A 15,630-nucleotide genomic window follows, 5' to 3' on the forward strand; every position below is an offset into this window, starting at 1 on the left:
TTGCGATCGCATAATTGGATTGGAGCACTCCTAGTACTTGGGATGGATTTGGACGATGAATATAAATCAAACCAAAAGTGAGGTAATTTAGATGAGCCCCAAGTCACTTTGAACCAGGAAAGTTGGGTCCCATGTAGAGCTGAAACAACTAATCGATTTAATCGATTATTAAAATAGTTAACAACTTTTTTAGTCATCGATTAGTTGTTTAATAATCACATTTTACCGCATAAAGTCTATTTTTACCACAATCTGACATCGGTTACAATCTGTTAAATTTGCTGCCAGTGTGTGGCAGTAATGAGCCACTGATCTACCAGTGGAGCCGTAGAAGAAGAAACGAGCCAATAAGTGCCCTCGGTTTTCATGACGTATCATGTTACTGACGCTCATCTTGCTGTGAGAGATGGCGGAACAAGAAGAAATACGGAAGAAAAATAGAAGCGACAAAAGTGAAGAGAAACCCCGGACAAAAACCTCACGAGTATGGGAGCACTTCACTCTAGATGCCATGAAAAGACGGGTGACCTGCAAAATATGCAAAAACCATCTAGCATGGCACGGAAGCACGACGTCCCTAAGTGAACATTTGAGACGAAAACATGTGGGGGCTGATGCAGCAGAGGAAGAGCCAGCCCGGTAAGTAACAGAAAATAAACAAGCTAAATATAGTGGTCCATCACTACACGCAGATCAAATTTGGGACTTAGTGTTTTAGCTGAGTTCGTTAAAGTGAATGTTAAACATGTTTTTTTGCCGCGTCAGTCTACGGTGTTCTACTTCTGATTGACTAGATGCAATCGTGAATCTCTGTGTTGTGTATCATGCGCTTGCCAAATTTAGCACGTCTGTTTATACAGTGGGGCAAAAAAGTATTTAGTCAGCCACCGATTGTGCAAGTTCTCCCACTTAAAATGATGACAGAGGTCAGTATTTTCATCATAGGTACACTTCAACTGTGAGAGACAGAATGTGAAAAAACATCCATGAATTCACATGGCAGGATTTTTAAAGAATTTATTTGTAAATCAGGGTGGAAAATAAGTATTTGGTCAATAACAAAATTTCAACTCAATACTTTGTAACATAACCTTTGTTGGCAATAACAGAGGTCAAACGATTACTATAGGTCCTTACCAGGTTTGCACACACAGTAGCTGGTATTTTGGCCCATTCCTTCATGCAGATCTTCTCAAGAGCAGTGATGTTTTAGGGCTGTCGCCGAGCAACACAGACTTTCAACTCCCTCCACAGATTTTCTATGGGGTTGAGGTCTGGAGACTGGCTAGGCCGCTCCAGGACTTTCAAATGCTTTTTACGGAGCCACTCCTTTGTTGCCCGGGCGGTGTGTTTGGGATCATTGTCGTGTTGGAAGACCCAGCCACGTTTCATCTTCAAAGCTCTCACTGATGGAAGGAGGTTTTGGCTCAGAATCTCACGATACATGGCCCCATTCATTCTGTCCTTAACACGGATCAGTCATCCTGTCCCCTTAGCAGAAAAACAGCCCCAAAGCATGATGTTCCCACCCCCATGCTTCACAGTAGGTATGGTGTTCTTGGGATGCAACTCAGTATTCTTCTTCCTCCAAACACGACGAGTTGAGTTTATACCAAAAAGTTCTACTTTGGTTTTATCTGACCACATGACCTTCTCCCAATCCTCTGCTGTATCATCCATTTGCTCTCTGACAAACTTCAGATGGGCCTGGACATGCACTGGCTTCAGCAGCGGAACACGTCTGGCACTGCAGGATTTGATTCCCTGCCATTGTAGTGTGTTACTGATGGTGACCTTTGTACTGTGGTCCCAGCTCTCTGCAGGTCATTCACCAGGTCCCCCCGTGTGGTTCTGGGATTCTTGCTCACTGTTCTCATGATCATTTTGACCCCACGGGATGAGATCTTGCGTGGAGCCCCAGATCGAGGGAGATTATCAGTGGTCTTGTATGTCTTCCATTTTCTGATAATTGCTCCCACAGTTGATTTTTTCACACCAAGCTGCTTGCCTATTGTAGATTCACTCTTCCCAGTCTGGTGCAGGTCTACAATTCTTTTCCTGGTGTCCTTCGAAAGCTCTTTGGTCTTGGCCATAGTGGAGTTTGGAGTCTGACTGTTTGAGGCTGTGGACAGGTGTCCTTTATACAGATAATGAGTTCAAACAGGTGCCATTAATACAGGTAACGAGTGGAGGATGGAAAAGCTTCTTAAAGAAGACGTTACAGGTCTGTGAGAGCCAGAGATTTTCCTTGTTTGAAGTGACCAAATACTTATTTTCCACCCTGATTTACAAATAAATTCTTTAAAAATCCTGCCATGTGAATTCATGGATTTTTTTTCAAATTCTGTCTCTCACAGTTGAAGTGTACCTATGATGTAAATTACTGACCTCTGTCATCATTTTAAGTGGGAGAACTTGCACAATCAGTGGCTGACTAAATACTTTTTTGCCCCACTGTAAGAATGTTCTCATTAAGAGAAAAACGGCACAAACCCATAACTATGTTCCTCATTCAAAAAAGGACAACTCCGCGGAGAAAAATATACAGACAAGCTGTGTCCAGGTGAATATAACGCTGCATAGCTGTACGCTTTCAATTTTTAAATACAGGAGAAATTCAGAAAGTAATTTTTTTACTATTAAAAAGCTGTTTTACTATCTAACGCTGTAAAACGCCTCACAACACATTTTTGTCAAAATAAATGATCACTGTATATTGTTAATTAATTCAAATAATATAATATTGATTTAGTGTTGTAGTGTGTGCTGCTTTATTTTATATGTGTACTTATTTCAGTCAATTTGTGTTTCTTATGCAGAAAAAAAACAAGCAACGATGGACAACTACATGGGGAACAAGACACTCACCCTCCAGCAATGCATACCACTTACAAACTCTATTCTAGATTCTACATTATTTTTTATGGAATTTACCTCTTATAGTTTGATGCCAAAAAATTATTCTGGACTGATATTTTGCACTGTTTAGCTCATTTTACACCTCTGACTGTGTTCATGTGCAATAAAATAGATTGCAGTCAACTGCACAATTCTCTCATGTTTTTCTTTTTCTTAACTGAAATGTATTCATCACTTGTATAGGTTAAATAGCTAAACAATATCAAACCGATTAATCGATTAATTGAAAAAAAATAATCAACAGATTAATTGATTATGAAAATAATCGTTAGTTGCAGCCCTAGTCCCATGGTCAAAAAGGTTAAGAACCTCTGATCTAATAAACCACAATCCACAGAGGGTGTGGCAAGTAGTGGACCATGTGTTCAGCACCAGTTCAGTAACAACAAAAAAAGGCCACTGGACCAGATGTTGTACCAGCATTGTGCTCAAGTCCTGTGCTGACATGTTAACTGGAGTATTCACCATTATCTTCAACTCCTCTCTGGCTTAAGTAGATGTTCCTCTCTGTCTGGAATCTGTCATCATCATCCCAGTCCCAAAATACAGCCAACTGGCTTGCAGGACTTCAGAAATGAAGTGCTTTAAGAGCCCGGCCCTTCTCCACAGCCAGCCACCTGCCCTTAACAGTTCACCTATAGAACCAACAGGTCCACTGAGGACACGTTAGCCATCATTGTCCACACTGCCCTGAGACACTTGGAAAACTCAAAGAGCTATGGAGGATGCTCGTTGTTGACTTCAGTTCTGCATTCAACAAAATCATAACATATATAAACTGCTGGTTCTGGGCAGTGACAACAAAAGCTATCTGATTCTGAACAACTTTCACAAACTGGGTGCAACTTCCCACTCGTACCTTCATTGATTTTTGCCATATCCACACTGGCATTGTTGAGCTGCAAAGCCGTCTGCAGTGCTGGGAGAAGCTGGCGAAGCAGAGTGGGGTCCTGAAGAAGAGGGGTAGTTGGGGTCTGAAGGACTGGAGAGACAGGCACAGTGGAAGCTGATGATCCAGGTGGTACCGACGATGGATTCAAGCCCCCTGAACCCGAGGAAGATGATTGGGACTGGGTACCAAGAGCTGCTGGGGATTTCTCTGTCTGGATTGACTCTGTTAACGCACAACAGAAACAAGTCTTACATTTAAGCAAACGTTTGTTATAAACATAACTAAAAGATCAATGATCTCAATTCATTTCAGATTAAAAGGTGTCACAGCTACAGATCCCAAGGAAGCTACGGCAGAAAAGACGTGGATGAAGAGTTGGGAGTTAAATGTCGAGAGTGGAGAAGATTGTATAAACCATCTGTACCCTCGATCATTATGGGGAACGTTAAATCTCTCCCGAGACACTTTCAAATTTGGGTCGGTACTGGGGTTGTGTGGCGTCGGTTCAGGCTCATAAACAAAGGCGGGCATGAGATGTGCTGCTTTTGGTGACTCTGAACAAGATTATGTTACTGCTTTGTTTCCTGTTCTCTCACTGATACTGCTGTGCGTGTCCTCATAACACTATCCTCCACTGCTGCCGTGGCCGAAGTGAAAAGTAAACAAAAGCGATGGTGAGCTGTGGTGCTCACGGCAATCTCCTTTCTCATCTCTCTTCCCACTGAGCAGCAGTTTGTCACCACACTGCAGACAGGGGGACGTTTACTCCACAGCATCCAAAACGATAATGAATGCAGAAAGCCCCCGCTGGCAGTTTCTATTAGCCAGTCAGAGGCAGTAGGTGTGAATTTTAGCCAGCCAGTTAGTTCGTAGCGTCACCTTGGTCCCAGTTGGACCACCAAGGAAGAGGTCTGGGAGAAAAAAAATTATAAGTCACCTCAGAACAGAAAACGCATCTGGGGGTCACGTCTTTAGCATGGCGCGCAGGGAAAAGAAGACATATGGTTACCCTAATTTAATGGTCATCGATTGATTGATGTAGTTACTAAACTCAGTTCGGACAACACACACACACACACCAGGTTGTACTCACTGAGGCTGTGCTTCTTCAGTGCAGCAGGGACATTTTGGGATGCAGAGACAGCGCACCGAACTGAACCCGCTCAGAATCCCGCAGCAGCACAGCAAATGTTTTAAAAAGGTCATCCAACGAAATAACGAAATTCTAAATTGCATGAGGCCACTTCTGACTTTGATTGTCTTGTTCTGTACTTCCAACATTGCCGCTAAACTAAAGGCTTGTTAGCTAAAAAGTTAGCTTAACAATTGAGTTGCCGGATCCTAGCAGACAGTTACCAGAACACGTTGTTTCAAAATAAGACAGGCTCAAATTAAGCTCTGTTAACTGACCAGCAATCACAATCACGTAAACAACTTACGAAGCTAACATCCCAGAGAAGCCATCGGAGATCTGTGGCGTCTAGCCTGCAAGACAGTGGAGTGGACGGAACGTCACCACAGCAATGCACCATGGAAACGCTTCCGGCTTCAGAGAACCACGTTTCTTTTAATCTCTCTCTCTCACACTCACACTCACACACACACACACACACACACACACACACACACACACACACACACACACACACACACACACACACACACGGTTACAGCTGCGAAGCGCCGCAAAGCGGATCGCTCATGAACTTTGCGCACTGCCCCTCTGTTCACATCAGGCGAGAATTTGACTAGCGCTTCTACTCACATTAACTAACCCCACCCCCGTGCCCTTGCTGTTTGTGTGTGTGTACTTGTACAGCTATCCTACTTAGGACCAGAAATGGCATATTCACTAATCTACTGAAGACCGATGGTTCGTGTTAGGACCAAAATCCAGTCCTAATATGGTGGACTCCCAGTTTTAGGCTTAGGGGTGAGGTTTACACATAAGATGTGAATTAAGTTTTTGTTACAGTTAAGTTTAGGAATACACTGGTTAGGGTTTGGGTTAGGCATAAATGCAGTTACTAAAATGAATGGAAGTAAATACAGAGTCCTAATATGGATAGAAATAAAAGATTGTGTGTGTGTGTGTGTGTGTGTGTGTGTGTGTGTGTGTGTGTGTGTGTGTGTGTGTGTGTGTGTGTGTAACCAGTTTGCCCTGTTTGTTGAGATAGAAAACTGCACCGATCCTGCTGCTGTTTTGTAGACCAATTCCTTTCTAAATGGGGGGGGGGGGGGGGGCACGTTAATTATGATTAATTAATTAGAAAAAATGAAGTGTTGAAAAAAAATCACACATTTAATCAGAGCTTGTATTTAAACAAGGAGGAACCTTTGTCATTGATTTCCTGGTAGGCCGAATATCACTGACGCACACAACGATGCACAGTGCTCTGCTAACGGCTACTAAATGGGAATAATTTAAAGGAATTGAATTGCATGGACTACTGAAGTATTTGGGAAAACATGTCAGCCTCGTCTCTTAACGTGTAAAAATAAAACTAAACTTCCTGAAAACTACAGAGTCCATGATGTGGACATTTTTCAGAGATCGTCTCTGATAGGGCTGAACGATCTATCGTTCTTGGACCGAAACTGCGAATTCAAACAGCACGATCACCTGACCATCAAAGCTGTGGTTTTAACTGATCCAGGATCAGTTGTGTAACTTTTTTCCCCATCTGGGGTTGTCCCCCGTGTTATGACGGCGGCACAAGCCAGCGCGGGGGAGGGGGGTGGGGTGTACCGTCCAGAGCCGAACCCAACTCCACAGCTGACAGAGCTGCATGTTCAGGTTATTTTCCCTGTTTTATGTCCCCACACACAGCGCTGCTAGAGCCGATAATAATGGCACCGTAGGTGAGCCCGGGACAGAGAGAGAGACTCCTCCCACATATGAGCAGGTTCAGGCTGATTTCTAAAGCTTGGTTCGTGCTTCATCAGCGCGAGTGCGGAGTCGCGCACTTTAGTTGACTTGAAAGCTCAACTTCTCTTTTAAAAGTGGTTTGAACGTTTCTGACGGCACACGTTAGTCCAAACAAGCTAAGGTGTCAGAATGCGTGCGTCTCTCTCACGGAGCTGACAGTTTAGTGAGGAAAAACTATCAGACGGCTTCGAAAAACGTGCAGCCAGCCTGCCTTGGTAGTGCAGGGAAAACTGTGTGCATTTTTATTTAATACATTTAAAAGCTATTTCTACCTACAGATTTCCTCCATGCATTTTTGGAGTAGAACATGTTTTTATAAAGCTCCTCTAGATAAAAATCACAAGCACAAGTTGCTTCACAAACAAAAAAAAGGATAATAATGGGAGGAAATATTAACAGCTTTAATTGTTTTTATGAGTTAGTATAATTCAGCAGTGAGGTGTGTCGAAGCAGTCATCAGCTGATCAGGAGCTAAAGGTGCGGAGGTCTACCTCCAAGCGCATCAGGGCCAGCGAGGAACGAGAATGTTGTGATCAAGCTGGAAATCACACCAGGCGGAAACCTGTGGGTCTGCAGCTACCACCATCTTCATGTGACAGCGGGACTTCCCATGTAAGGAAGGTCCGCTCACTTGTTGACCGCTCAGGCATCAGATCATTATTTCCTCGTCATGATCTTTTATCTTCCCATCATCCTCCAGTCATCCAACTGGAACCAGTTAGTGTTCCTGATCCTTTTAGTTCCACTGAAACACCATAGGTCCCAGGATAAGTCAAGCGTTCTCTGGTGTCGAGTTACTCAGTTTAAGTCCTTGATCAGTTTTAATGGTTTTTATTCATAAATATGCTTTTACTACATTATGCTAAGGGTTACCCCGACCCATAATGTTAACAAAAACACCCAACTACACAAACTGGTGAAAAAGTTACTTCAGTAACTCAACTAGACTGAGACACCATTTAAAGCAGGGGTATTTATTTCCAGTCCTCGAGGTCCGGTGTCCAGCACGTTTTAGATTCAACTCTGTTTCAACACACCTGGTTTCAATCACCAGGTGATAAACGGGCTTCTGCAGAGCCTGATGAGCTGCTGCACAGGTGGTTCAAGCGTGCTGGATACTGGACCTGGAGGGCCGGAATTGAATAGCCTTGGTTTAAAGGCTCAGGAACATTTTGCAGGCGAATACTTGTAATTATAACTTTTAGATGATCTGGGTCTAGTTTCATAACACACAGTGATGGCTAAATAATTAAAATGTATCTATGTAGAAATTAAGAGCCTGAGTTTACAGTAATACTATCCATGTCTAATGTTTGATTCTCTGCATCATAAGTTAGGCGTTAGGGCACATCTTCCTGTATGATTAAAATGTGATTCATTTAGATCAATTACAAAGCCTCTAATCAAGTAGATTAATGTCTTAATCAAGTACCACTCCTAATATTTACCTTTGAATTAAATGTATTTGTTTGTAATCACATTTATTAAATACATCTTTTGCCTTCAAATCTGCATTTAAAATGAAGGAAACGCTATTTCTCCACAGGAGTGTGCGTGTTTGTTCATTTTCATCGCTCTAGTCTGTTTAGATACAAAAAAATGATCACATTTATCAACTGCGGTGTTTTAGTTTGAAAAGTTTCTTTCATTTGTGAAATTTACTGGCCTGCCTCTTCTGATTTGGATCGACTTCCTGCAGCTCCATCAAGGCTTGCAAAAAAATAAAAAAATAAATAGAGCACACACCAAAACGACCTCTGCACGGCGCGAGCCTTCGCGGCGCTTCGCAGCTGATCTGAACGAGACCATAGGTTAACAGAGTCGCTGAGTAGAAGCGCTCTTCGTTCCACATCGCCTCCACGTCTGACGTGAACAAGGGGTAACCGCCAAACAACTAGTAGCTCAGTCTTCCAACTAGGGCTGCAACAAACGATTATTTGGATAATCGATTAATCGGATGGGGCCTCGACACGATTAATCGATTAATCGGATTACATAGGGACATTTTTTAAAACTGCTAGGGAAACGTTATTTTTCTCCTTCCTTCACTTTATTAAACACAACATTATTAGAAAACAGTTCAATAGCAGAAAAACAACATGCCATCACCTAAATTGTCTTATAAGGTGTATAGACAGAGACCTTAAGCTACATCTATCTGTGACCTAAAATGCTTGGTCCAAGTTAAACAGCTTAAAGAGCAAGTCAACCCCTACCAGAGTCTAACTCCACTCCCGCTTCATGTTTGAAAAATGCAACACATGCTGTTGCCTGGCAGACCGAGAGGGCGGAGCCGCTAACAAATACACACACACTCAGGCTCACGACAGCATTGTGACATCATAATGTACCAGTTTACATCATAGCATACTTCTTAGCCAATAGCGGTGGCAGATTTAAATTAAAATACAGTGCAGAGTTTTTACCTGACAACGGCACAACACTGCCAGTTTTAGGCAGAATATTTAAATTTTAACTAAGATACACTGAAGTGCCAAATTATTGACGACACGTCTCTGCAGCACGATTAGACACTCGTTTATTTAGTTTATCAGCAAAAAAAGTTTATTTGGGGGTGACTTGCTCTTTAAGGGCAATTCTCATCTGTTTTGTTTGATCTCATCTGTAGACATTTATTATAATTGGGGATGTCAAACAACTAATTTTTAAATGAAATTAAACATAGGCTGTGAATTAATCACTATTTCCAAAAATGACTGAAAAATACCAAATAAAACAAAAGTAAATGAATGCCATTCTCCTTGTGATGATGCCCTGGGCAACTGCCATAAAGTCACATCAAGAGATGCTGCTGATCATTCCAATGATCCCAAATAGACTCACATTAGGCCACATGAAAGCAACTGAACCCAAAAATATATTAACCCTTTGATGCATGAATTATGAAATCTTCAGCCATGATTTTTTAACAATTTTTTTCATTCATCTTTAGGTGTGAATGAAACAAATTTCAACAAATATTTTTTGTAAAATTTTATAATTTACAAATAATTTATTACAGGTCCACCTTAGTGGACCACGTGCATTCTGAACATGAAATATGTTGGCTTGACTTACTGAAGTCCAAATGGAGGGGCTCAAATACAATAAAGTCTTCAACAGCTGTGCTTAATAGCAAAAACAAATAAATAACAATTTTGAGTACCTGTCCACTGTAGTGACCATCATGCACCAAAGGGTTAACCAGTATATAACTACACGCACACAACACGCCTGCAGCAACAGTTAGGACTCCTCCCTCCCTTTTAAAAGCGTTTTTGCTTCCGAGGACATTGTGGTTGTAAAACCACATGTTAGTAGTCTGGCCCCGGTGTGATCAACCAGTTTCTGCGGGAATGTGACGGCGGAACCGGTTCGCAGCGGCGCGAGTCCCCCCCCCCCCCCCCCCCCCGCCTATCTAATAGCGTCGCGCTTACAATTTTATAGACTTTTTTTTACGAGCTTAGGGCATGTCTAGCCTGTGTAATAATCTGGGACTTGGGTGAATCACTTTTGAAAAGTTTTTAACTTACCCGGACACAGAGCTCTCTCCCTCCTCGCTGATGATTCTGACATGCTTGCGTTTAAGACGCTGCATCATCACCGTAGTATCCCCGTGCCATGCTAAGTCTGACCTACAAACGTTGCATGTCTTCGCCTGATTTAACTGAAAATGCTCCCAAACTTTAGAAGTTTTTACTTTTTTGGGGTCTCGCTGCTTCTGCCATGTTCCTCTTACAAACACCTGCCGGCTCTCCACCGGTCTGCGCGCAACGGCGGGCGGGAGGGGAGGGGGCTTTTGGAAGAGTTGCGCAACACAACGAATCGATGACGCAATTCGTTGCCAACGCTTTTAGTAATCGATTTTCATCGAATTTATCGATTCGTTGTTGCAGCCCTACTTCCAACATCCACAAACAGCAACTGCTATCACACCTCGAGTTTGACGAGACACAACATCCTTGAGATGCTTGGCTATAAGAGCATGGTCAACCATGAGCAACAACACCCACCATGGAAAAGAAGGTTGGAGGCCAAAATCAAGGCAGCACAGAGAAGTGAGCCAACTGCCAGAGCTCCAGAGACGCACAAGGAGAAAACCAGGACCTAAGAGCTACAGCCAGAAGCCCATACCTGCATCATAACGCAGTGTGTGTGTGTTTTGCACTTCAAGCACCGGCCTAAACAACCTGACCAGTGTGTCCAGAACATTATAATTAAATAATTTCACTCAGTAGGAACATTTCACCCGTTGCCCGAACACACTTCGTCCTTCTGCTCCACGTAAACCTGAACAGGTCCAACCCGGTCTCATGGAGACCAGGTTAACGGGTCACCTGCTTGTGTGTGATCAGATGTCTCTGAAGGTTTTTTCTGAGCTGAAGAGGATACGTGCACATCCTGATTAGTCTCCCGTTTTGGGCTGGAAACTGTTTTAACAACTGTACACTGTTTTTCTCCTAGTTCCCGCCGTCTTCCCAAATTATTTTTCACTGAAAAATGTTCTGCTAATAAATTCACGGAGACCGGTGAGACGCTTCACTCCAGCAGCACCTCCCTCTCCCGTTCTCATGCTTTCTTGTATATTTAATTCCTAAATAGGGCTGCACGATATTAGGAAAACCTGCGATATCCGATAACAGTGCTTAATAGTGCGATATCGATATTACTCGCGATAAATGAACAAATACTAAAGTATGCAGTGTTGATGTCGTCTGCTGTGTGATGTCTGCTCTGGGTTCAAAGCAAACAAAAACTAATGCATGAATTCCATTACAACATAACATTTTTATTGCAAAAATATGCAGCTGCACCTGCTACTGTATTATCAGCTGCACCTGCTATTGTATTAGCAGCTGCACCTGCTTCTGTATTAGCAGCAAAACAACAAACTGCATGCATGCAGTTTCTCAGTGACTTTAAAACATCACCTCCACCATAAAACTTTTTCTGATGCTCCAAATACAGAAAAACATCCCTTTCCAGGGTTTTAGAATAAATAAATAAATAAATAATCAGAAAATAAGTTTAAATGTTAAATAATAGTTAACGTCACTTAAATGCAACAGCAAATTCTCTCATTGCTACTGAACATTGTCTCCACTTATGTGGTTATGATATAAGGCTGTTGCTGCAATTGGGAAGTGAACTGTGCTGGGCCAAACTAGGAGAATATTAAGATTTTCTGAGGGAAAGAGAAAAACAATTGTCTACCTTTCTGAAGAGGAACTGGCAAAAAACTACATGGAAAATATGTGAAAACATTTGTTTTTAACCCCAAATTGAACAAGTTTACCTAGATCTTAAAAAGCAGCTCAGATGATGAAACTGCAACTATAATTCTGGTAACAAGCTAACAAATTGAACTAGCTCCTCTAGAGCCCTTTTCAGACAGACATTCTGGAACATTTGCAGACAATTCAATCCGGTTTTTAACCGGAACTGTGTTTTCAGACACACCACTTTAGTACCGGAACTTGTCCTTTCGGCTGCGTTCACACAGCAGGGAAAAGTTCCAGATGTCTGACGGCGGCGGGGGGTGGGGGGGAATCGGACTTATGTTAAGAAGAAGAAGAAGAAAATATCATTTCTATAGCGCCTCTCAAGATAAAAATCACGAGGCGCTTAAGCATAATTCTGCGCACACGAAGACGCATAAGAGACCTGGATGATGAAGCTCAATGGTTAAAGGAATCACTGAAGCGGTGTGAAGCGGTGTGAAGCGCTCCGTCGCGCCTCTAGACGGTACCGTAGGAGGCGAGCTGCCGTGGTTCGCCGCATGCTACAGCAGCGGGCTATATAGGTGCGCACAGCGTCCCCCGGTCCCCTCCTCCTCCCTCTTGTCCGGAACTTTACCTCACCAGTCTGAAGCAGCCACCCTGTCCGTAACAAGTCCGGACCTGTTACTAGGGGCTTCGTCCGGATAAATTCCGGAACACGTTATCCGGATGTTTGTATTCAGACAGAAAGGTCTTACGGACAGATTCCGGAACATTTCCGTTTTTCATGGCCTGTCTGAAGGGGGCTTTGGATAACCGGCTAGCAGAGCTTTTGACTGACAGTTTATGTGCAGCAGCAAATCAACTATCCTGATTAACGAGGTTATAAAAGCTCATAAATGAAAAATCACTTTGATGTGTGGGGGAACTTTTCCAGGCCCTCTTTAGCAGGGTGGGACTGGGAGGAGAGTGCTGTAGCCTTTTAGCTGGAAGCTAACCGGAGCCTGGGGCTAACATCACCACCCGGTGGAACACTAGCAACATGAAGGTGGGTTGGTTCACGGCACGCGTCGAAGTCAGCCCGGTTATTATCAGCTGCTTAACGACACCGAGCGGAGTCACGTTTACGTTTGAAAGCAGCGCTGATTCCAGAAACCTCAGCACAAAGTGCGTTCGTTAATCTGAGCCAGCATGACGAACAAGGGAACGGTGCTGCTAACTCAGTTCGGGTGTTGCGTTCCACCCATCCTAAGGGTCTACGTAGGGGGTGGGCATTTTACCTGAACGGACCCATCTGATTGGCGCATATCAGAAGGGCTACATTTGATTGGTCAAATAATACTTCCTTGTAAAAAACAGAGCTGGTTTACAAAAAGTTGATGTATGACACGGATGGACATGTTTGAGCCAAACATTTATCGCCGTTTTTGACGTGCTTTGCGATGGGCCTATCGCACGTCCTGTTATCCCGATGACGATAATTTTAGTGCAGCTCTATTCCTAAACCTAAAACAGGATGTCCAGACAGACTCCTGAACCCTGCAGTCAGCTCTTCTCCTCAGTAACGTCCACACACAACGCTCACCTCCATTGACTCAGAGACGGATTTAATGTGACATGACCGTTCAGACTGTAGTCGCTTTCAAAAACATCAGATATGTATCAGAATCGGTACCGCATATGAAAGTGACCTGGATCAGACATAAAAAATCTGATCTGTGCCCTTCAGTCTGCCATAAAAACGCCAGATATGGGTCACATGTGGGGAATAAAATGGGATTTGATGTGCTTTTGCCTGCAGTGTGAATGTAGCCATAGAGCAGGGATTCCCAAAGTGTGGGGTGCGCGAGGTGAAAAGTGTAATGGCTGCGGAGCTCAGAGAAGTCTGTCATATGTCACCATTAGCGTAGAAACTCATTTGTGGGTGGGCCAAAGAAAATGTAAGTGGGCCCAATAAATGTAATTGAAAACAAGTATATTTTTGCGCGTGTCCTCCACATGTGCCCTAGCTTCATAATAATAATGCGCTGAGCTTCAGCACTCTGGCCTGCGCACGCCGATATGTTCCGTATTTGATCATTTTTAACGGTGTTGGAGAAATCTGAAGGTGGCGAGTCATTCTGGCAGATTGTAATTAACACCCTGTCTCATGCAGGTGTTCTGACATTGTAAACCTCACACACAGAACATTGTGGATGTAACTAAATAACAAGAAATGATTCCCATTCAGGCTATTAACAGCGCGCTGAAGATCTGAAGATCAGAGTGCGTCTGTCAGAGGTCAGACGCGTTCCGGCTGAACCACGGCTCACGGGTGCACAAGTGAGCACATCTGGGCTGGGCAGAAGTCATTTTACAACATTGGTTTAAATAGCGCCAATAACGAGACGCGGTGACTTGAGCGGCTGTGCCGCGCGCACACACACAGATTCAATAAGCGCACACGCTGCTTTAACTCCGGCGCGCCGTCAGACTGAAGGCAGAAATGAACGCTGCCTCCACCGTGATAACAACTTTTATTTTTCATTCAAGGTCAAATTAAGATATTAGCTTCTGGGATGAGTCGGGTCCGCTCCAGCCAGTGACTCCTCATGAACCTGACCACATCTCATGTTACTGCAGCATGTGTTATTCCAGTCAGCGTGGCAGCGGATCACAGATTCAGCCACACCATAAAACAGCAATAAGTCGGTCTGAGGTAAAAGTGAACATCATGGCTATATCTTGTCCCCTATTGACATTTGATTACGCACAAGTAGGTGATCAGCTCAGGTTTACGCAGAGCAGAAGGAAGGAGAGCGCTCTGGCCGCACAGGTTAAACGTTCCTACTTTAAGAAAACCGTTAAATTGCATTGTTTATGTGCTACCTGGGCACTCTAAATATTTATTTAAAATTAAATCAAAGGAAATTGTAATGGTATCGAATGTTTATTAATTACTATTTAAAAATGAAAGTGATGGGGAATTTTTTTTAACCTGTCTGTTTAGCTTGACATCTGATATATATATATATATATATATATATATAGATAGAGCCATGCCCCGATGTGGGGGGGCGTCGACATGGTCGGGACATAGAAGGGGGTGCGCGGCTAAATAAGTTTGGGAACCACTGCCATAGAGAAACCTGTCACACTTACTAGGACCAGCAAAGCCAGTCACCGCTGTAGACTGCATAGCCTCCCTTCTGTAGTCCCTGTCCTTGGGGAAACTGTTGACAACAGCAGCCTTGGTTGCCTCCTTTTGCTTCTGTTCTCTGTGAAGTCCAAACAGAAGCGTTGTAAATTATGACTAAATGCTACATTTGTGAAACTAAAAGTACAACCTATGGCTGTTAGAATGAACGTTACCTCTCCAGCCATTCCTTTGGCTTCTCCCACTGGGACACCTCTGTCCGGCAGTTGTAGTAGTACTTCTTTCCCGAGGAACTGATGTGCTCTGACCAGTCATCGCCAGGTTCGTAAGGCTGAGTCAAGAAAGACATATTTCAGAATGTACGGCTAGCCAAGCACAAATGAAGTGTGTGTGTGTGTGTGTGTGTGTGTGTGTGTGTGTGTGTGTGTGTGTGTGTGTGTGTGTGTGTGTGTGTGTGTGGTTCAAGTGTCTGATGCAAGAGGCTGTAATCTCATCTGAAATGTGCAGAAAGCTGGGGGCTCTGGCTGGGCTGCTT

The 15,630-nt window shown here is 43.4% G+C and overlaps 1 protein-coding gene across 3 annotated transcripts in view; it reads right to left on the minus strand.

Annotated features, from left to right (window-relative positions):
- Positions 1-15,630, minus strand: part of waca (WW domain containing adaptor with coiled-coil a) — a 47,451-nt gene that overhangs the window by 11,275 nt on the left and 20,546 nt on the right. For all 3 annotated transcript variants that reach the window (XM_070553027.1, XM_070553026.1, XM_070553025.1), the window contains exons 5-7: positions 15,311-15,426; positions 15,101-15,216; positions 3,779-4,033 (exon numbers count right to left, since the gene is read on the minus strand). In XM_070553027.1, the coding sequence (XP_070409128.1) occupies positions 3,779-4,033; positions 15,101-15,216; positions 15,311-15,426 (487 nt within the window). The remainder of the gene's footprint in view (positions 1-3,778; positions 4,034-15,100; positions 15,217-15,310; positions 15,427-15,630) is intronic.

This window comes from Nothobranchius furzeri, chromosome 7 (assembly GCF_043380555.1).
Source record: "Nothobranchius furzeri strain GRZ-AD chromosome 7, NfurGRZ-RIMD1, whole genome shotgun sequence".
NCBI classification, from domain to species: Eukaryota; Metazoa; Chordata; class Actinopteri; order Cyprinodontiformes; family Nothobranchiidae; genus Nothobranchius; species Nothobranchius furzeri.